The following is a 22,304-nucleotide window of genomic DNA, read 5'->3' as shown; positions in this document are numbered from 1 at the left end:
CTGACAAAGTTTTCCTAGATAGCCATTTACTTTCTACTTTCTCTCTCTTCGAGGAAAAGACAAAAATACATTTTCTGAAATGAAAGTTTAGGTTTGCAAAAGTCTGATAATAACTGGTATTTTCCAGCAGTGGGTTGAGGGCACAATTAAATGATTACTGGTAAATTGGTTTTGCAGCTAGATTCTTATACTAAGTTTTAGGTTTTTGACTTTTTATTTACTTATATCAAAACAAAACAAAAAATAGGAGACTTTTCAAATTCCATTCTCCCGTTTCTGCAATGTTTTAATTCAACAGCTGTTTGTCCAGTCATTTTCAAATTATATAGAAAAAATATATCTTGTTCCACACAGTTTAAGAATACTACATTTTTTGTTGCTGAAGAGCAAAAATAGCCTTCTTATCGCAAAGGAATTGCAATAGCTGTGAAATTGCTGCTGTACCTTCCACAATTATTTGGGTTTCCTTTTCTTAGAAGAGACAAAGTAAAATAATTTCTTCAAATAGCAATAAATAATAGTTATACTCAAAAATGAAGCTTACACATAGGAATATAAGAATTCCTGTGATTTTATTTGAAGTTTAAACATTCTTTTCATTTAAGTATTTCTCCGTAGTCTTTTTAATAGAAAAAGAGAATATTCTCCTTTTTCTCTTCTAATAGAAAAAGAAAAATTTAATATACAAAGAAATGTAAAATTTTTTCTTTCACTTTACACCAGTGTAAATTAGGAGCAATTACAACAATGTCAAGTAAAACAGCTGTTGGGAAAGGCTAAAGCATAAATCATTAAGCACTTCGTAAAACTATAGCTGTCATGACAGACAGTACTTTGCATGGCATTAGGTTGAAGTAAAACCTAGAAAAAATATTCACAAAGTTAATCAAATGACACTTTGTCTATGAGTAATTGGCTTTTCGGAAATATTTGCACATACGAGAATGTCTTCTTTCTACATGAAATGCTTTTTACTGAAAAACCAGTCTTCCCTCCCATCTTACCTTCCCTTTGGAAAATTCTTAAATGAAATGCAAGGTCACGGGTTCGATTCCTGTTCAGTCCCCATGTGTTGCCTGATCTAGTCGAGAGGTGGCATCCCTGGCAACAGGGAGGCTGGATTAAAATGATCTCTAAGGTCCCTTCCAGACTAAGCTATTCTATGATTCTATGATAGTGCCACAGGGAAGTTGCAGCCCACGTTCTTATAAATTAGCCTCTGTTTAACCAATAGGCCACGTTCCCCTCCTAGACTAAGTCTCCAGTGATGCACCATCTTTGTTCTTTAAGAAGAATAATTACAAGGCATGGTAGGAAGCCCCAGGCCAGTGAGCTTACCCCGTAAATGGAAAATGGATAAGTGAGTACTTAATCTACTGGTCCCTTGAGAAATCACCTCCATAATATCCAGAGAGGAATATTTTAATTGTTGGAAAGTTAACATTTTCTTGGCATATAAATCTGTTAATTGCTTGTATCATTAGTATTAAATGGCAGCTCAAAGAGAAATTGTGAAAGCAAGCAAAATAACCAATGTTTTCTATTTCAAAGATCCTCAGAGATCTTCTGGAGCAACACTTGCAGACGTTACAGACTGAAGTGAGCTACCAAGGTTAAAATGTCCTGTCCTCCAGGGGTGCTAACACTTGTTATTCCTATTGGCCTGAGTAGGAATTTTGAGCTTATAGCACCTTTGAGCATCACATAGGTTTTATTTAAGTAGTTACTTTTCAGGCACTCAAGTCTGAAGAAGAAAATAATTGGCTATTTACTGTAATCTTATGAAAACATGTGTGACTTGAAGCACTTTGGGTTCACATCTTAGAAGCATGTCTGTACTTAGAAAAGTAGCCTGGAATCTCTCCATATCAATTTGAAATGAAAGTTCCATAATGAATGCAGAATTTACTACAAGTGAATTAGCAGAAAAAGAAGTGAAAAGTAATTCCAGAATATCACTAGTGCATAAATAAGCATTCCTTCTAAATAAGTAATTCATTTATAGAAACAGGATATAAATAAATTATGTTTGAGACTTCTTTCAAATAATTAGAGTTCTTTATATCATACATTTTAGAACATTCTACAGCATCTAAAATATATAAAAATAAATATCTACAGTATTTACAAGTATGATACAATCCAATCTCTAAAAAGATGTGTAAAGACACGTTCTTTAGCTCATGCTGAGGTAAGTAGGTTTCTGTAAGACTGAGAAGAAACAGGAGAGGCAGTCATTTTGAAGGAATCCCTTTGACTGGTTGTTGTAGTCTGTAACACGTTAAAAGAATGTGCCATGGTCTGGTGGTCTTACATGCATTGAGCCAAAGTCATCCTTGCTGTAACTCTATCGAGGTAAATTTAGTTATGCTGGGGATGAATTTGTCCCATTCTTCATTCTCTGTGTTGCCAGAGTCTTCTGCAGAAAATCTCACAGCTTCATCTAAATTTGAAGTCATGTTCATCCCTGGTATGTGGAGATGCAGTTCCATTGATTTCAATGGGCTGAGTGTACCTGTAAGATAAAGGTTTTAAGATGATTTTACTGTTTCCATCAGGGAGCTGAATGGCTCTACTGTGTGATTGTCACTCTCTGAACATTTTGCAGGTGATAATCTAGTAAAAAATTGGTCTGCCAGAAAATGTTCCAAATTGCATTTGCAAATTCTAAGTGAAGTCTTCTTGATTTCTGACACATAAACCCTGATTTTCTTGCTTTTAAATATTTCAGATCTGTTCTACTAGTTGTTTAACATGCATTACTTGGTATATTGCCCCCTGGCTCCTTAACAAGATGCCACTGTGACCAGCAGAGCATACAGCTTCCTCGTACAAGTCAATTATAGAATAGTTTGGGTTGGAAGAGACTGTTTTAAAGATCAACCAGTATAACCCCCCTGCCATGGGCACAGGACAGGCAGGGAAGAGAAGAGAATGATAGCACATAATATAGAGAGAATAAAACATAATCTAAAGTCACATCATCATCTGGATTTCACAGCTGTAACCTTGCTTGTTCCATACATATAGAATTGGCAACACTACTAGAGAGAAAAAGGTGAATTCAGGAAAAAAATATTCCTTTTATACTAAGTGAAAAGAACAGACTTCTTCAGACGTAATTTATTTCATTCCTTTTAGCTATGTATTTTAGGAACAGAAGAGTTGTCCTTGGAGATAGCGATTTCTCTGTTATCAATATATAGCTTATATAGTCCTAGTCTATAGTGTCTGAGATAACTTCTAGACAACGAACATTTACACCCCTAGGAGAGGAGGGATGAATCCTGTACCTGCAGTCCCTTGCAAAGTCCTGCTGGGATATGACGTATAATCTAATCATAGAATCATAGAATGGCCTAGGCTGGAAGGGACCTTAGAGATCATCTAGTCCAACCTCCCTGTCATGGGCAGGGATGCCACCTCTTGACTAGACCGGGCAACACATGGGGACATTCAGGCAGTTCAAGCTGAATTTTGCTTAAAATATTTATTATAAAACATACAACAACTCAGAGAATTAGCTTTGAGTGGAATACAGCTGCTTATAAACATACTGCAACTCCAGGGAAAATTATTTGCGTATTTTCAGATACCTGTTCTTTATTTACTTACAAGCACAGTTGTAGCATAATCTATAAAATATTTCTTGCAAGTTATTTTTCTTGAAGTAAGTTCCTAATTGTAAACACCTACCTCCCACTGCATTGCACTCAGATTCAAATATTGTTGTATGAACAATTAAATTTTACTTCCACAGCATCAAAAAACATAGGGACAAGTATACTACCCATGAGTGCAGTACCATTTGCTGGAAGTGTGTTTATGTTGGTCAGTACAACGTGTTCTGAAAGTTTCGAAATGTTATCAAAATTGCTGATCTGGGTGGTCAAGGATTTCCGACTCTCTGTACTGGCACGACCTCTGGTGAGCCGTTCATTCTGGTGACCATGAATGCCAAAGATGCAACAGGAAAACGCTGCTTTAAATTCTTCTCTAAATTTCCCTGTCAATCACAAAAAAGAGTCATGAAAAAATGGTGTTTTACCAAACCTTATAGAAGTAAGCAGCTATCTAAAGCAAAATTAACACAAACCACCCAGATGTTAATCCAATGCAGAAGTACAAAATCACAATTTCAACATCTTGCAGAAAAACAGAAAAAAAATAACCTTTGTAAGAAAATATGTGAGGTATGGTATGAAGCCTGAATTATTTTTGGCTAGACAGAACAGACAAACTAGAATGATATATGAAATCATGTCATGGGTGGTCTGTTGATTAATAACATATCTAACAAAAACAAGTAACTGATCAATCGTAAGCTTAAATGACCGAGTCATTGCTTGACACGTGAAATGAGAGAGCATGGCTAATTTGTATTTCATCTTGCATACATTTTAAAAGAAGATTCAAAGTGTTCGACAGCCTATGAGCCTGCTTTTGGGGCTCAGACTAAGTTGTTCAGCTCATCCACATGCTACACACCATAGAAAAAATACAGTGGGCAAATGCATATGAGGATCAATAGACTTTTGCCTTCTGTATTTAGCTGTAATACAGCCAGTTAAGGTGATGATTATGCTGTCCGTGGCCAAATAAGAAAAATTCAAACTAAGACAGATCTATACTAGCATGTAAACAGCATCCTGGCTGGTTGGTTGGCCTTGAACATAGTTGGCACAATTAGGTCATGCAAGTACTGTTAAATACTCACAGCCTCCAAAATCCAATACCTGCATATAAAAATGCCAACTGGGGACAGCCCCTGGCCTGTTCTACCCCCCTCCCCCGAGAGTATCTAGGGAGCGTTTAGGGGAACGGTAATAATTTCAACCCAAAGTCATGCCAGGGACCTCTCTGCCAAATTAATGGCATGGACAGTCAAATTCAAGCACTTGGACTCAGGCTCTGGCACTGTTTAGCTCTAGGTAGATAGCCTGAGGGAAATGGGACACTTCAGGCAACTTGTTCCAAGAAGAGGATCTCGCTCCCACCAGAGGAGCTGGGCTGATGTTACACAGTCATTAATCTTATTTGCTATGGCTCATTACATTCAAACTACACATTAAAATTGAATTCTAGGTAACTGTAACTCACCGCTGAGGAAGTTATAAATAATAGGATTGGCTGCACTGTTTGCATATACAAGCCAATGTGAGAACGTGAACCAGGCGTATACAGTTTCTCTGTCATCAGCATGATTAAACATCCCAAAAACCCTACAGAAAAAGAAAAGCAAACCTGAAAGATGGGAAAATTAGAAATCATATAAAAAGATTTGGCAACTTCTAGCTTCATTTTATCTCTGATGACCTATTTGCAGTATCGCAGAAAAGCTGATTCAACAATGTTTGCTTTCTTGAGAGAATTAAGTCCTCTCCCCATCCCTCAGCCTCCTGTCTGTGTGGTTTAGCACAACAGAGACCATCAGTACTTTAATTTGCAGTGGTGCAGATGCATAACTTTTCTGCTAAGTAACCAAAGTCAGCTGGTGTGAGATGAGCCAAGAAAAGACGGGAAAAATTACTTTTGACCTATTCATGTCATTGAGATTCCCAGCTCTAGGCCTGCTCTCCTGTAAGCAGAGGCTCTGGAATTTAAAAGGCACTGAACTGGCCCCAGAAGTGAGGCCCCAGTAAGAGCTTCTGTCCTCCAGAGAAATCTGCTTTGCCCAGATTCCTTACACCTAACGTTTCCCAAAAAAAAAAATCTAACTACTCTGCTATTGTAGTCAAGGTAGCCTGTGTAGTTCCTCTGTGGTTCAGATTGTAGGTGGCCTGAACTGTCTTCTGGAAATACTCCTTTCTCTCCACATTGCCTAACAAGGGACTTGAGGATGAAAAAATACTTAAATTAGGCCTCAGGAAAGTGCCAGAGTTGAGTGGGGTGTATTTAAGCCTTCCTATCCAACTCAAAACTATTCTTAAACACTAAAATGTTCCTCAAGCACCAATAATGGGCTGTTTATTTTTTAAGCTATTCAAATTTTCAGATGTATGTCGTTATTTATCAGTATTCCACAGGGCTCATCAGTTATAAATATACCAAAGCCATAGTCTGTCAGGCATTATACAAAAAAACAAGAGTGTACACAGTTATATCTCAAATGAACAGAAGAGATAGCTTCCTAAGCAATGTGAAGGGTTAGCTTGGGGGTCTCAGAATTGTACATGAAGGGGCTTGGGTTTGAACCCAGTGTTTCACAGTCCTCAGGGCCAAGCCACAACACTGCACTGTCCTGCTAACCTTCAGCCGCTGGTTTAGGTAAATGCACTTCCATGGGCACTTGCATTTACATCACACAAGCTGTAATCCCATGTAAATGACAGGTTTTAATGAGGAGATAGGTTAGAGCATTTTAATGAGGAAGAGTTTGCTAATAAGGGTTCCACAGTCTGGCCTTTAGTTCAAGTGCTACAGATAGACTAGATGTATTTTTTTCTTGCAACTGTATGCTTATTTTCCATTTCTTTATTGTGAAAGAAGTAAGTTTATCCTTCAAAAGTATCTGCCAGAATAACAGGACTCTTGCAACAGGGGCTTGGTTTTAGACTGAAAGCTTTACCCAGTGTTTACATTTTGGGATAAACTTTACCTTTTCAAGACATTGAGGATGCTAATTGGCAGATAGCAAAGTGCAAAAACCAGGAGGACAACCATCAGCATACGTGCTGTTTTCCTTCTTGCACGAATCTGTTTTATTTCAGCTGCCACGGCGCTAATCTTTGACTTTGTTGATTGTCCCAGCCCCCGGGGCTGTGCTGAGGACTGCAGAGGCTTCCACTTTTTCTGAACAACAGAAGAAGTTCCTGGGATCTAAGAAAAACAAAATGAGAGGTATTTTGAAAAAACTAGCTCTATGGGTAGAAAAATAGACATGTTGACATACACAATGTAAGCTTGCAGGGAGAAGTAAGGGGTTTTTTATTAAATTAATTGGTGCAGCTGCAAGAAACAAACCCAATTTTAGACACACCTGCATAAAATTTGTGTTTTATCCAAACATATCAACTTATGTGTTGTCAGACCATCACACCTACAAACTCTATTGCTGTGATTATGCTTCTATAAAGTTCTACCTTAAATGTTTGGTTGTACGGAAGAGTAGTTTTTCCCATTAATATGCCACTAATTTAAGACACTAACCAGGTTTTCAGCATTGGAAAACAAAGATTTAAAGCTTACATAGTTTTAAGTGCCATAAAACTTCCAAATATGCAATCTAGATGACAATGAGGCAGCCAAAGAAATCACAGCTGAAGTGTGGATCTCCTTGCAAAGCTCTTCAAAACTGAATGTATATACAGTGAATCATGGAAGAGTGCCATGACATAGGAAGAATTAGATTAGCCAAAACCACATTGCAATGGGTAGATGTAGCATCACGCTATTTAAAAAAAAGTTTTTGTTTTCCTGTGCCCTCACATAAGCCAAGCCAAATAAAGCAATTTTGATTCAGTTCTTCAAAATTATTTCCTGCCTGCAGCCAAATGTGAAAGACTACAGATGGCAAGGGCTCTATTACAATGACATTTATAATGTTTCAATGTTATACATTGTGAAAAGCTTTTGTAAAGAAATACAGTTTTATTCATGCATAGTGCAATTGTTTGTGGGGTGAGTAGTTTCATGAGTGTAAAATAATTCACGTTTAAAAGCATTTGCAAAATTCAAATTGTCTATTTAAACACTGTTTAAAAATAGGGCTTATCCACACAACCTGACCAGAAAAAATGATTTTTTTTTCACAAAAAATGTAATAAGGGAATACTTGTTCTAAAATAAAAGCATGCATATTCAGAATTGTCCTGTGATTGCTATTATGTCATTTTTTTGGTAATAGCTTCCTTGCATAGACAAGCCCTTAATTTAGCATTTATGTGCACCATCAAACCTGATTTACAACAACTGGAATGTTTTGGCAGAGCTGTGTTGTAATGAGCACAAAATCAATGAAGCAGAACGGGCAATATGTTAAAATATTTATTTTTTACTAATGTGTCTATGGATATAAAGCAAAAAAAGCCCCAACCCTTGCATTACTTCTACTGCGGGTTCCCACTCATTCAGCTGAAATAGCAGTATCAGTTTCATACCTGGACATGTCTGTCAGCTGCAAGGGATTTACCCTACATAGCTGTGGGGTGTAGCATTGCCATGTGTTTGACATGTACTACTGAGATTCTGCCTAAGATTCTGATTCTGCCTAAGATTCTGATTCTGGCTTATCGGGGTACTTTGATAATCTGTTCTCCTAACCTTGAAGCAGAAGCTTTTCTTTCTTCTTCAATTGTACTGAGTCACTGCACTGTAGCAAGAACCAGAGATGGAATCAGATAAATCCAGGCCAATCTCTCCCTCCTGATTATGCCAAAGATTCACCTGAAGAAATCAGTGACCAGTTTTCATGGTAGCTAGATGCGATTTAGGTGAAGAGAAACATTACCTGGGCTCAAAATCGTGAATGGCTATTTCTACAGAAATGTTAGACATGGCTCAGTACATGGTTTGTACCTGTGTGTGCAGGTAGAAGGGTCTTTTCTGGTACTTTAGCAGTCTTTAATAGCAAGAGGTGTTCAAAGATAGTACTGTATACAATGTATGATCTCACTGTACTATATATTAAGTGGCTACATCTTTAGGAGTTTGTATTGAGAATCTTTCAAAAGAGCCCCATTTTCCTCAGTCTTTACCTGGCATATACCTGGGCTTTGCTACTGTTACACCAATGGACAATAATACAGCAAAAATTTTATCATTAAAAAAAGAAAATTAAGAACTATATACCCACAAATGCACAGTTGAACCAGTACCATCTAAGCAGTATAACACTTGACAAGTGTGTGTGTATGTATACAGAAACAATTACGAATATGTATTTATGTAAATACACATACGTGTATTACAAGTGATAGGACAAGGGGGAATGCCCTCAAGCTGCACAAGTGAGGTTTATATTGGACATTAGGAAAAACTTCTTCACTGAAATGTGTGTCAAGCACTGGAACATGCTGCCCAGGGAAGTGGTTGAGTCACCACCCCTGGAGGTATTGAGAAGACATGTAGATGAGATGCTTAGGGACAATTGTTTAGTTCTGGACCTGGCAGTGCCAGGTTAATGACTGCACTGGATCTCCTTAAAGGTCTTCTCCAACCTGAACGATTCTATGGTTCTATGATTGTGTATGTACAAGTATACATATGCAGCATAATGCATATATTTGCATTTCAGTAATGAATCAGTTATAGAGATAATTGTGGAGAATTTTTGTAATTACAATGATTCACTGAAAACCCACTAGCTATGTCCAAAAGTCTCAGTTACTTTCTTGCTCACCTTTGCTCTATCTCCTCAAATTATTATCAAGGGGTTTATAACCAGAGGAAATCTCTCCAAATGTAATAACAACTTGCAAAGATTGGAAGGGTATATCTCAGCTGCCAAAATGAAAATGGGTAGGGTTCCTAGTTATTAATATGCGTAGGCTTCAGTGTAAATGCATTTGGACATCAGTAAGCACATGGTATGGAACTTGATAATACAAATTATGTATAAACATTTTCATCATAAGTCCATTCAGTCTTATTTATTCATTCAGAAGTAACTTTTATTCTACTTAAAATCTGCAAAAGAACATAGCCGCCTAAGTCACTACTTCCTTGCCATTAATGAAATAAATTACTTAAAATGCCTGGTGTTTGTGGCATGATTGTTCTTGTCTTTAAAAAGATGAATCATTAATTCAAAGATTGTAAAGCTTATATTCAAAGATCTGCTTGAAAGATACAATTAGTAACTTTAAGAGCTATTGCACAAAGTGTAGTAAGGATAACTTGTAAATCTATCTTGGCTTTAGTCTGAAAATTTGCATGAACAACACACTCCAATTTAAAAAAGAACCTTTAGAAAGGTTGTAAGGCATAGAAGACACCTACTCTTTGCTGTGTTTTTTCTATCATCTGGAAGATTTATTGTGCCTTGCAGTAGGATCATTGTATTTAACTGAAGTCCTGGTAAACAGCATGATTTCTTAATCGAAATTACTATCAAATAATACATTTAGAGCACTGCATTCATTTGCTCTACATGACTGATTATGGCACATCTGTTGCACTTAGAAAAATGCCTGATGTCTGCAGCCAAGTCACAGTTGATAATATACGTGCAGTGGTTGTAATTTCATGTAGTGCAGCCTCTTATATATAGTGCTATTCTCTATGCTAGGAAAAGGAGAAAGCTGTAATTTTGCATCATTGATAGCATTAAGCCTGTAACAGTATTTGTCTTTTTGCCACTGAAAAAAAAACATCCTTACTTTTCAGTATACAAGATGTACAGGGAGAAGAAATATTGTGAAGAAGAAAGAGGCCAGCTAATACAATTAAAGTAGATGAAGTGGTGATGGGGAAACTCAACAAACCAGGTTGGTTACCAGTCATTCAGCTTGTGCTCTGAACCAGCATTTTCAAACTACGTGCAGGTTAAGAACAATGGCTTTGCATTAACTTCATTAATCAACAGTTTGAGAGGAGAGGTAGATTGTAAAGAGAGTACAGAAGGGAATCATAGAATCATAGAACAATTCAGGCTGGAAAAGACCCTTGGGATCATCGAGTCCAACCATTGACCCTACACTACAAGTTCACCCCTAAACCATATCACCCAACACCACATCTAAGCGACACTTGAACACATCCAGGGGTGGTGACTCAACCACCTCCCTAGGCAGTCTATTCCAGTTTCTTCCTAATGTCCAGCCTAAACTTGCCCTGTTGCAACTTGAAAGATTAAGAAGGAATATGGTGATATGGTCATTGAGTACTACAGGACAGATACCTATTCAGCAATGCAGAGCATCTTAGTGCTATGTTAGTCTCAACTTAATTTCAAAACTAACTGATCAAAACCTTTGTTCTGGTGAAAAGTCCTCCCAAACTGTAAAAGCTAAATTTTACCTTCAAACTATCTTGTTATTTTATCTCATAAATGTAAACAAATTAAATGCAAAAATAATAAATTAAAGATAAACAGCAGCTCTAGTTTAACCTAATCTGATTAGAAGTGAGAATAATTGCTATTATGATGCATGGAAGATAACAAAATGCCTTAAAGTGGATTTGTTTTTTCCTACATTTTAGTTATTTGCAAGAAATATGTTTTGTCAATGTAAGATTTGATTTTTATTTTTAATATATGTATATTTAGAAATCTAAAGTCTGACTGTTATTTCTCTAATGGATCAATGTGAACTGCATGAAAATTGCTCCTGATGCGGCAGATAGTTATGCTCTGGTCAGGAGAGCCTAAAATTTGGATGATATCAGACATAATGGTGAGAGAGAAGTGATTCATGCCCATATCTTGATTGAAATGTCAGCCAATGTTACAGTCATTTGAGAGGACAGGAGAGGGAACATCTTGCACCACGGCTTCCATGGGATGAATTTATGGTCCTCTATGAAATGACAAGGCAGGGGGTAGCGGAGGACTACAGCTCTAGATAAAACCCAGCTAAAGTAAAAGACAGCAGAGAGAACCACGGACTAATGCAAGACAGATTACAGTTCACATCCAGAAAATTATTCTCAAGCTGACACCACTTTGAATTGTGGGAGGCGGAAAAACGTTCCTGAAAAAATTCATGTAATTGTTATCACTTCAATTAAAACGTTTTTTGTGTGCTTGCTTGCTATTTTGTTTTTTCGTTGTTGTTGTTTAGTATTTGTGCTTTTCTTCCTGTATTTTTAATTTGAAGCTTGAAAAAACTGATGTTCACATTAGATATCACACTAATTATTTGTCAACAATTCACATCAAATGTTAGTGACAACAGCCAGCTTCATATAAGGCAATTTTAGTCTCAAATAGTTCTGATAGTTGTCTAGTCTAACTTTTGTTCAGACTGGACCTGCTGTGAACCTGAAATGTTGCAGAATGAAAAATAATAATAAAAAATTGTGCAGACCACTAACAAAATGAGATCAATCCTAAGTTTTGAGTATTACAGGAGATTTTAACAGCATAAACAAGGTCACCTAAGGTATTTTGGTATGCATTTCAAATACAGCGAGAAAGATCTTTCTTCTCCCTATAAATCAAGCTTTATGTTGCCTGTTTCTGTCTTTCTCTCCCTCTAAGCCTGTCATAGACACGAGCAAGAAGGGGTTTACATTCAGCCTGATTGCCTTCATTTTTAATGCTTCCCAGTGTCTATCCAAGGTGGCTGTAAGCCAGCAGCATCACTGAACCTGCGAACAGTGTTGGATGTAAAAGTCCAGGAACTAAATGACAACATGGAGCATCTAGAGAAGGCTGTACATAGGAATCTGCTCACAGTCACAACAGCAAGCAAATAGCTAGTGTTAAGTGACTTACCTGGCGACACCACAGCTTTCGAAATATTTGCAAATAGGCCAACACCATGAGACACAGTGGTGCCATGTATGTCACCAGAAAAAAGCACGTATGATACATTTTAGGGTAAACCTCAGCTGGAAAGAGAATTCAAATAGGAAAAGTGCATTTAAATATACATATATTTCAAAATCACTTTAAATCAATTTATTCATATAGGTATTCATGTGGTTTTTTTGACCATAATAGGTTACAATAGAAGATGTATTCAATAATATTAAGGTCAGGATTTATTTTTTAATCATTTCTATAGACCTTCTACTTCTATTATAAATATGCTTTTATCTTAAGCATCTCATATCACATTATTGCTTTCATATCATGTTATTACTTTAGGTATCAAGTCTTAAGAAGTTCTGATTTTTATTAATCAGTGAATGATAGAAAACTTCACTATCTAACAATAGCTAACTATTTATGCAACCTAGCTTATGCTCATCTTGGTGTATTTAACAGGTTATGTAACTGTCTTTAGTTTTAATTCTGCAAAGACTATGTATCCGTGAGTAAATTGTAGTCTCTCACCTATAAACACTGGATGCTGATGAGAGGAGAGATGCACATTTCTTAAATCACTTTTTAATGTCAGAATAAAGGTGATTAAGACTCAGTAATTACTACGATTACATTTTAAAAAATAGAATGAATTTGGTAAAGTGCTCCAAGCTTTGGAAATTTCCAAGATTATTTTTGACTCAGCTTTAACAATAATGAGCTCTAGTTTAACAATAGTGTACTCTAGTTTCCTGTGCATCACCTTTCAAAAGACAATTTATGAATGTTATTTGCTTAGAGACAAACATCTTACAAGTGTTGTGAGTGTATTGTGTTTTAAGACTTGTATCATAAGCTTCATCATTAGATTATAGCAAAATGTGCAGTGGAAAATCTGCTTTCACTTTTGAAACACCAAATGTATTATCAAATTGCAACTTAACATTTATGGATGGCCTCAGAAAAGGAATGAACATTATGGAGAGTGACAATATGTAGCAGAAGAGAAACTGTGCCCTCCGTGAGCAGGTATATTACATGGTAATACTAAGCATTGCATTTTGCCTTGAGTAAAGAAGGCATGCTTAGGTTAATTTCCAGAATTTCTGAATGTTTCAGGATGATAAGATCTGCAACTAAAACTCTGTACTGATTGTAGATTTAAATTAAAAAAAAAGAAAGAAAGAAAGAATTGTTGCATGGGATCAAAACGTTAATGAGTGAAGCTTATTTTCTGCCTCTCAAAGTAACTGAGATTGTGGATCCTATCAAACAAGAGGTCCCACTGCACGCCAGGCGAATCCCTGAGAGTTTGATTAGACAAGAAGATACAGAGAGTGGGCCCATGACTCTCATAGCAGAGAGGAGTACACCATCAAGTTAACTCCAGGCTCACCCTCAAACTCAGACTCGAGCAGTATCACATTCGGTGTTGGGCCTGAAAGTTCCATCTGGTTCACCAGTCACAAAAAGTTCAGATACCAGGGAAACAGAAATGCTCTAGCAAAATCCAGCCCATACTCATCGCCAGCATATGTAATAGAGCTATTTGACAGCTTTGATGGATCAGAGTTCAAAAAATTCAGATAAGCAGCATTTGGCTCCTTATGTCCTGTAAGAAAACCAGCTTGTCAACTCTTAACTAGCAGCTGGAGCTAGTAGCTCTTGTCAGTGACCCTCAGGGAAGCAGACCATTTGGGGCAAGGTTTTCTTATAATTGATGATAGCCTGGGTTTGTATACTGACTGATGATCTCAAACGTGTTTTGCATTCCAGAAAATACAGCCTCACAGCAGTTCTGTCAGGCAGGGAAATACCGACATTCATGCTTCACAGGTGGGGAGATTAAGAAGAAACTGGAGTATGGTGACTTACTGGGATCACGGGAGGTCAGAGCTGAAAGTACATTCTTTCTGCCCAGAAGGAGGTGCCACCTGCCTCCTCAGTGCTCTGCAGGCAGCCAGGCCCCTTTCAGGTAGAAGGACGGTACATATTTAAAAGGCCATCTGGAGTTTATGGCTTCCAATTTAGCATTCCAAGTAAAGCAAAACATTAAATGAGCCTAGCTATCTACAAAGAACTGACGGACCAGGTTGGAGGAAGATCCTAACACTTGCCTTTGAAGTTTAGCCACCTGGAAAGTGCCAGCTGCTAAACATCAAAGGAAACCTGTCCCTCCTCCACCCAGGGCAAAGCTCTTTGTAGAACTTCTCCCTAAGAAGCATGACTCTGTTTAGCTTCTCAAGCCAAAGAAAAACTTTAAAGCTGTTTGACAATCACAGGAGCAAGAAGGAGGAAGGGCTGGTTTGGGATACCATTCATTTATCAAGTAAGTGAGTTCCAGGCTCCTTGAATGAGAACATCAATCAGTCTATGGTCCTGGTGATATATCAGCTGTCTGACTGGGACTGCTGACCCTCCTACTGTCAAGTAGAAGAGGACGAAAGTATCTTTGCCATTCATGGTCATTTAATAGGTTTCAGGACAGAGGGAAATCATTCTCAGCTGGAGTAGCTGTCTCTTTTAGAAGAAATTCATGATTCTTGCATCACTGGCCACTATTTCACTGAAGAGAGAGAATGGGACCAAAAGCAAACTGGTGGTCATGAGGATTAGAGTGGGGTGAGACTGGTGTTCCTATTCAGCACCAGTAGCACAGTATGATCACTCCACTTGATACATGATCAGAATGCTAAACCAAACCTTCTTCTGTCTGTAGCAAGGGTTATTAAACAAATTTTAAACTTTTCTGAAGTTTCCTTCTAGGTACTGTGTTCCAGTCCCAGATTGTTGTGCAATGAAGCAAGGAGATAGAATATTGAAACTAGAGCCTCTGGATTTTTGCCAGAATTCTACTGTGTTTGTATAAATACATATACGTACATGTATACATATACATAAGCATACAAACTGAAAACAACGAAGACTCAAATGTCTAGCAAACTAAATATTCCCTTAAGCCGCAGATGCATAATGAAATTGGTGCACTTGATAGCTTCCCTAAGAACAGGGAAAAACAACAAGATTATCAAGTTTGGTGAGCATCAGTAGAGAATTCTCTGGTTTCCCAGTCTCAGGAGGATACCTATGAGGTTTTGGAGTTACCAAAATGAAGAAGCCAAGCAGCTAAAAGAGCATACTTTTAGAATAAAGCTTAAAAAATAGGGATGTTATCAACTGAGTGCCCATAGTAGAAAACATTCAACCACATAACACAGGCCTTTCCAAACTACGTTGCTATGTCAGAGTACTTACAGTTAGCTGATACTAAAATTCCATTTTCAAGTCTGATGTATTATGCTTATCAATTCATGATAACACCAAGCCTAATTTCAGTATTAGCAATATTCTGACTTCCTTCTGCATTAAAATGTCGCACAAGTTCTTCCTTAAATTCTAAAACACTTCGATAAAAAGGACATATAAACATTCATGTAATAATGCAATCTCCAGCTATTTGTTTTCCAGAATTAAGACAATATGGTTTATGTATTATTTCCTGAGTAGTCTATGGAACACAAAGTCTTCTCTTTGTTTCAATCATGTAGTTTTGGGAAAGGATTATCTCCTTATTCTTTTTATCATTTGCAAAGGGGTTGGCTAATGCACTTTGGCTAACACTCGTTTTATGAACAGCTCTAAGAGAATGCATTTAGCTGACTTGGACACATGGTGAACTCATTTTAATATATGTTTCTTGTATTTTGGCACTTTATCATCAAATTCAGCACATAGCAATTACAGACTATTATAGAACTGTGGCCAACACCAGCTCCTTAAGTGAGCCTGCGCAGGTCACATGTTGGATCCTTCTGCATTCCCAAATAAAATATTGTTATTAGACAGTACTCAAAATGAGAAACCTTCAGCCTAGAATTGGCAATGAATTTTATATTTAGGAATGCCAGAAGCAATTAAAAAGAAATTGAGCCCTGTTTTAGGCTGAACTATTGCTCCATTTGCAGTCACTGGCAGCTCTCCAACAGCATGCTTGAAATCTTATTAGTCAGGGTGGCCACTATTTGTTCACTGTTAAGAAGCCTAAATGTCACAGCGCTCATCAGACCTTCCTTCTAGACACTCATCAGACTTGTATGAGTTTCAGCAGCTGAACTTAAGTGTGGTTAGGGTACAGTGCTGTCTCCTGCTTTGGCATCTCTGACATTTTCCTGGACATGGCTTCCCATTAGCCCTCCATAGCACCTCTTATTTCAGTGGTCCTGAGTTCCCAGAATTAGAACAGATTTCCAAAACACTTTGCAAAGTATCATTAAGCTACCTCTTTTTTTGCAGTCCCAACCTTGGAAATTCACAATTTAACATCCTTGGGATATACAGTGTACACAACGCTCTGCAAAGATTTCACCATACATACCCTAATTTCAGGCAGCTTAAATTATAAGCAGTTCTAAACAAACTAGTAAATACCTAAATAAAATCCTTTCCTTTAAATTGACTCTCCTATAAGATTTACTCAGGGTCTCTTGAGTGTGTGCAGTATCTACATCTCTATCTTGTCTTTGCAAATACAGCTTATTTGTGGGAACTTGAATTTCTTTCTCCTTCAACCTCCTCCTAGTTAGCTCTATTTGACCCTTGGTATTCCCATAGTCAAAAAAGGCAAACCAAAATCCAACAAAAATGTCACTACTTTCTTTGAAAATGTTAGCCCTTTATTCCTTCTTCTGGTCTCAAGGCTCACCAGTCTTTTCAAACTGCTGCCCTGTTATCCATGTTCTCTTGTTCTTCTCTTTGGGGGCCTTTGTGACTTCAAACCCTTGGTTTTCAGTAGAAAAACTGCATCGTCTATGCTTAGGACCAACTCAGCGTCCTTAGACGTTTTCAACTGAATTGAAATTATTTTTAGCTAAGAACACTATTCTCCATAGTCTGAAAGGGATGTTAAAGTATGTGTGTGTGTGTGTGTATATATCTCTAATCCTCACTGATAATATATTGTTAGCTCTACATATAGTAATTTCACAATTTGAGCAACCTACTTGTAACTTAGTGCACAGAAAGGTTCTACTCTCAAGTCAATATGACAAGCTATTATTAGAAAGTAGAGAGGATTATTTTTTATGGATAGCTGAAATGTATCAGCAGAATAATTACCCATGATGATGCGTTATCATTAGAAGAATAATTCATTAAAAAGGCAGCAAGATAAAAATAGGATTGCTATCTTTTAGTGGAATGAAAATCTTCCCATTTCAGAAAACTTTAATGTATTTTTAATGTAAAATTATTTTCATTTCATGCTCAATATAAATTTAAAAAAAACTCAAACAAAATCATTTTGGAATGTTTGCACTTCATTTCTGAAGCTACACACAAAAAGAACTTAATTCTATGCAAAAGTACTTGCCTTTGTTATACCCTTTTCTACCTCTCCAAGCATCCCAGTGAAGGCTCACAGAATAACCTGAAGATGAATAGATTTCAATTTGGACAAACATACTCCATAGAAGTAGAGTCTTGCAAAGACATGGGAGTTTTTTCTCCTTTGTATAATAGGTGCTTTAGCTCAAGCATATCTGTGAGCTGCAACTACTTCAGCACAGCACTGAAGAAGAGGCACTCTAAAATAATTCCAAGGCTACTACAGATTGTGCAGTTCAAAAGCAATGCGCTCCTGTTGAGAATCAGAAAGCGGCCAGTGCAGATCTGGAAATTTTGAGATTGCATTCCCTGATGATAATGCTCTCCTGACTCCCTAATTAATTAACTACATCATTTCCATATCCTATGTTGATTAAAAGAATTTTTGCTGCAGATCTAAGCTTGAAGGGATGGAGGCATACATAATTAGTTCTGCAGCCAAAAGGAGCGGACACAAATTGTACTTGGAGCAAATGCTGTGAAAGAGAAGTCACATAACTACTGCAGCATCCAGCAGCAGACTGGGATACAAAATTGTTCACAGATGAAGAAAAAACACTAGAAGTAAAGAGCAGACATGTCCTGTCCAACAAAACAGCAAATACTCATTGCTTAACAGAGGCTTCCTCTAACCTACAAGCTTTCAGCACATCTGTGTCTACAATGAGTGCCAGCTAGCTAATGGCCATCTCTGCCCCCTTGCCTTGTCCCAGAGGACTAACCGGGATGAAGGAGATAAAGAACAGGGAATGCGATAGCCACTGTCTTCTCATTAATCCCTTGGTGGCTCTGTGGAGGCCGTTAGCAGGGGAGGAACTTCCAAAGCAGCACATGGAAGAACCCACAGCAGTTCAAGCTGCTTAAGCTAATTTATCATGATAATTAAGTACAGGTGATCCAGTTGCATTTTATCTTAATTGTTCACAGGACCAGAATCACCTTCTGCAGAGACAGCTCTGGGAGAGAATCTGATTGTGTTGTAGCCTATCTTGAGGCTATTAAACAGGCACCTTTTAGTTATATGTTTTGGCAAACTTGGCTTTATTTTCCTGTGTGTGAATAATGGTATTACTGATGGTCATTATATCCAGTGTCAGAGCCACAGCATGTAACTCGATGCTCTGTTAGCGTTGGAGTTATGCCAAGGCCCACCAGAGTTGAGGCTCAACCATTTGAGTGGGTGGCTAACACCACTTGCTGCGAACGGAGACTAAATAGAAGTAGTTACTCGCTGGCAACCATTACTGTTTCTTACAGCTGAATTCAAATAGAGGACAAGTTAAAGTTAAGCTGGAAAGGCAGAATTATACTTCTTGGATAGAATCTTTTGTAACCGACCACATTTATGAAGTTATTTAAATGATCTTGTCCGTGGCAAGTTTCGAATCGTGGACTAACTCCCTACCCCATATAAATGGCAGCTCTGTAAATTCTGTAATGATACGCAATTTGCACTGAATTCCCAGGACATATCCATAAAGACTAATCAAATATCAGCAGTGAGCATAAGAAATATATCAGGTAAACAGAAATTCTATTCTTGTGTAGTTATTTCTTAAGGCTAAATACTGAGGTCTTTCTAACCTGCAATGTCCAACGATCACGGAATTATATAAGAATAAGCATTTAAGGTTGGGAACACTTCTATCCTCTGGCAAACATTAACATGGTCAAGACACAAGCAAGCCTGCTTCATTTAAGCTTGGTTTCAAACGTAGTTTAAAGTCTTAGCAATAAAAAAAACACCAGGATTTCACAGCATTTGAAAAACGGTAGTTCTAGGAAAGCTTATATAATTAAAGAACATTTTGTGATATGTTTATGTAACCTGACTGCATATTAATATGCCCTGATATTTTTATTACAGAACAGCAGTACAAATTCAGTCTTTATGGTCAATGACACACTCACCTCCCCAGTGCTCGTCACACACTGTGAACAAGGTGGTTTTATTGGCTAATCCTGGGAACACACTGCTGCACTCCATAACAATAGCCTGAGGAATCATTATGATGCAGGACACAATCCATATAATTATAATGCTGTTCCTTGCTCGCTTGGCTGTGCTTTTAAACATCAAAGGGTGACAAATTGCATACCATCGATCCAAAGCAATGCAGCTGAGTGTTAGTACAGACACAGAGACTGAAACTGTCTAAAGAAAAGAAAATATTAGGTAAATGTAATTTTTTAAAAACTTTTAAAAATTATTTGTTGTTTTTCCCAGTTTTAAAAATTATTTCTATTTTCACCATGGTTAGCTCTTCATCTAAATTTATCAAATAGATACTTATTATTAATTAAATTATTTCATTATAATATATTAAATTATTACATAAATATTTTCCTCAGAAAAAGATTCCCTTTAAAATTACTTCTTGCAGATTTACAACAGATGTCTTCGTTTTCTCAAGTACCAACAGAATCAACAGTACAAATCACAGATTAGGGTGCTATCTAAAAAAAGTAGGTTTGGCAGGGTATGATTCTGAAAGAGCAAACTTATGCCACTTAGAATTTGCAAAACTTTGTCTGAAAATCTACTTCTAAAACATTAGACAACCAATTAGATCTTTCTTATCTTTGCAGAATGATTTGGCTTGCTTGTTTTCTGTTTTGTATTTGGATACCAGTACCAACATCTTGCCTTTTCAGTTTTCACAGGAACAATGGAAATTCAGGGTCTCATTAAAAAAACCCAACAACAATCAGCTTAAGGCAAACTAAATCATTTTAAATTCTATTCAACACAGAAAATAACTTATTACTTTGGGTTTACTCTTTCACTCTGTACACTAGATGATCATTTCACTTTTTCTTCCACTAGAACGGAGGTATTGAAAAAACTTTGTGATTTTGATTGTATTGAGTAGAGGATGTGCTGGAGAACTGTTGCACCTGACAGTGTGGCTCTTCAGCTATACAGGTATCTGCTGAAAATATAAAATGTACTGGAGGCACAGAACTGATTACCTGCAAGCATTCAGAGTTATGCTTAATTCTTTTGATTTATAATGAGTGAAAATCCAAGCAGTTGTATGCCCAGTCAGTTCATCTAACCAGCTAGTCTTAGAAAAGGTTATTTGTCAATCATTTTGATGTAAATGATCTCATAACTAATTAAGTCCCCTGGTAAATGACTGGTAGCAATTATTGCTTAAGGCAGACAATCTGATCAGGTCCCAGCAAACCTGGATACTCTAACTATCTCTAAAGAAGATAAAGTCACTGAAGACATATGAAAGCCCAGACTCCCTTCAGATGTTCAGATTGTCTGTCCTGGACACTTGTGTAGCTGTTTAGGTCCACACATGGAGAGTATAAAGGACTGTAATTCTATTTAAAGACATTTTTATTGCTTTATATCCCTTCTGAATTATTAAAAATGACCACACAAACTTAAGAGCATCAGACTAATGTTCCAGAAAGTGTACTGCCCAAGTCTAACAATCAGATGGATCAAGAACAATATTTATTAATCATAAACATATTCACAAGTGGAACAGCTCTCAGCATGTACCCTGGGATATCTACCTCAGTGGCAGGGACAGATTTCCATCCAAATATCACTATTAGGAAGATGTTATGTTTCTTCTTTTTTTTTTTTTTTTTTTTTTTAGCATGGGTAACATGTACACAAGCACAGTAAAATGATACCTGTAAGTAGGGAATCGCTTTGCAGAGGGGGTGCCCAAAGAACCATGTTTCAGTGATATCCACTACTAAAGTTGCTGGAAGACATGTAATTGTGACCAGAATGTCAGCCAGAGAAAGGTTCACTATGAAATAGTTGGTAACTGTCCGCATGTGATGGTTCTTCCACACTGCAATGCAAACTGAATTTGGAAAGATAAGTTAGTGGGATGGAAATGACTTAAGGAATACTTCAAAAGGAAAAAACTTGGCTTTGCAGAATTAAGGAAATGTTTGTGTCCCTTGTTTAACACAGAATACTTGAATATATAGTTCAGCGTAAGAACTGTGTGTTTTCTTTTAGTGTGGAAAAAATAGGGTACATGTAGAGAAAATATTAGTTCACAAATAATAATTTTCCACAGACCACAGCATGGGAAACAATCTGATATATAAACCATTTTATTTTCCTGCTAGTTTATCTTCACTAAGTATTCACACAATTTTCCTCATGTCTATTTTAATCCATTTGCTCTAGTCTATGGCAATATATACCTACAGTCGTATAAGTTTATCTTTTTCTTTTGATAGAATGATGCTTAATTCAAATTGCTACCACATAGAATCTTGTAAACTGTACCAACACAACAACCATTTTATAAAATATTTTGCTGGGCTTAATATATCTATTGCATCTGCAGGGAATCTGTAACAGCTGTCTGGGTAAATGTGACATAAGTAAATAAAGGTAATTTTTGCAGTATTAAGTGCTACCCATTTTAAATGTGGTATATTTGTGATGGTGATTACTGTGATCAAAAGCAGCATGTGGAATACACTTTACAAGATTTGACCTTAAAGTTTGCTTTATATCTTT

The 22,304-nt window shown here is 37.1% G+C and overlaps 1 protein-coding gene across 1 annotated transcript; it reads right to left on the bottom strand.

The window, feature by feature from the left end:
* Positions 1–2,330: 2,330 nt before the first annotated feature.
* On the bottom strand, positions 2,331–21,630 carry LOC104267098 (orexin receptor type 2-like; the record flags this gene model as incomplete). The annotated part of the gene is made up of 7 exons (XM_009877656.1): positions 2,331–2,515; positions 3,791–4,006; positions 5,101–5,222; positions 6,599–6,819; positions 12,380–12,495; positions 19,706–19,949; positions 21,452–21,630. Coding segments are annotated over 7 exons (1,283 nt in total), but the record flags the coding sequence as incomplete, so codon positions are not given.
* Positions 21,631–22,304: the final 674 nt, after the last annotated feature.

This window comes from Apaloderma vittatum, unplaced genomic scaffold, assembly GCF_000703405.1.
Source record: "Apaloderma vittatum isolate BGI_N311 unplaced genomic scaffold, ASM70340v1 scaffold15511, whole genome shotgun sequence".
NCBI classification, from domain to species: Eukaryota; Metazoa; Chordata; class Aves; order Trogoniformes; family Trogonidae; genus Apaloderma; species Apaloderma vittatum.
Note: the sequence above shows the minus strand (reverse complement) of the source record. Positions and strands in the feature narration are given on the sequence as shown.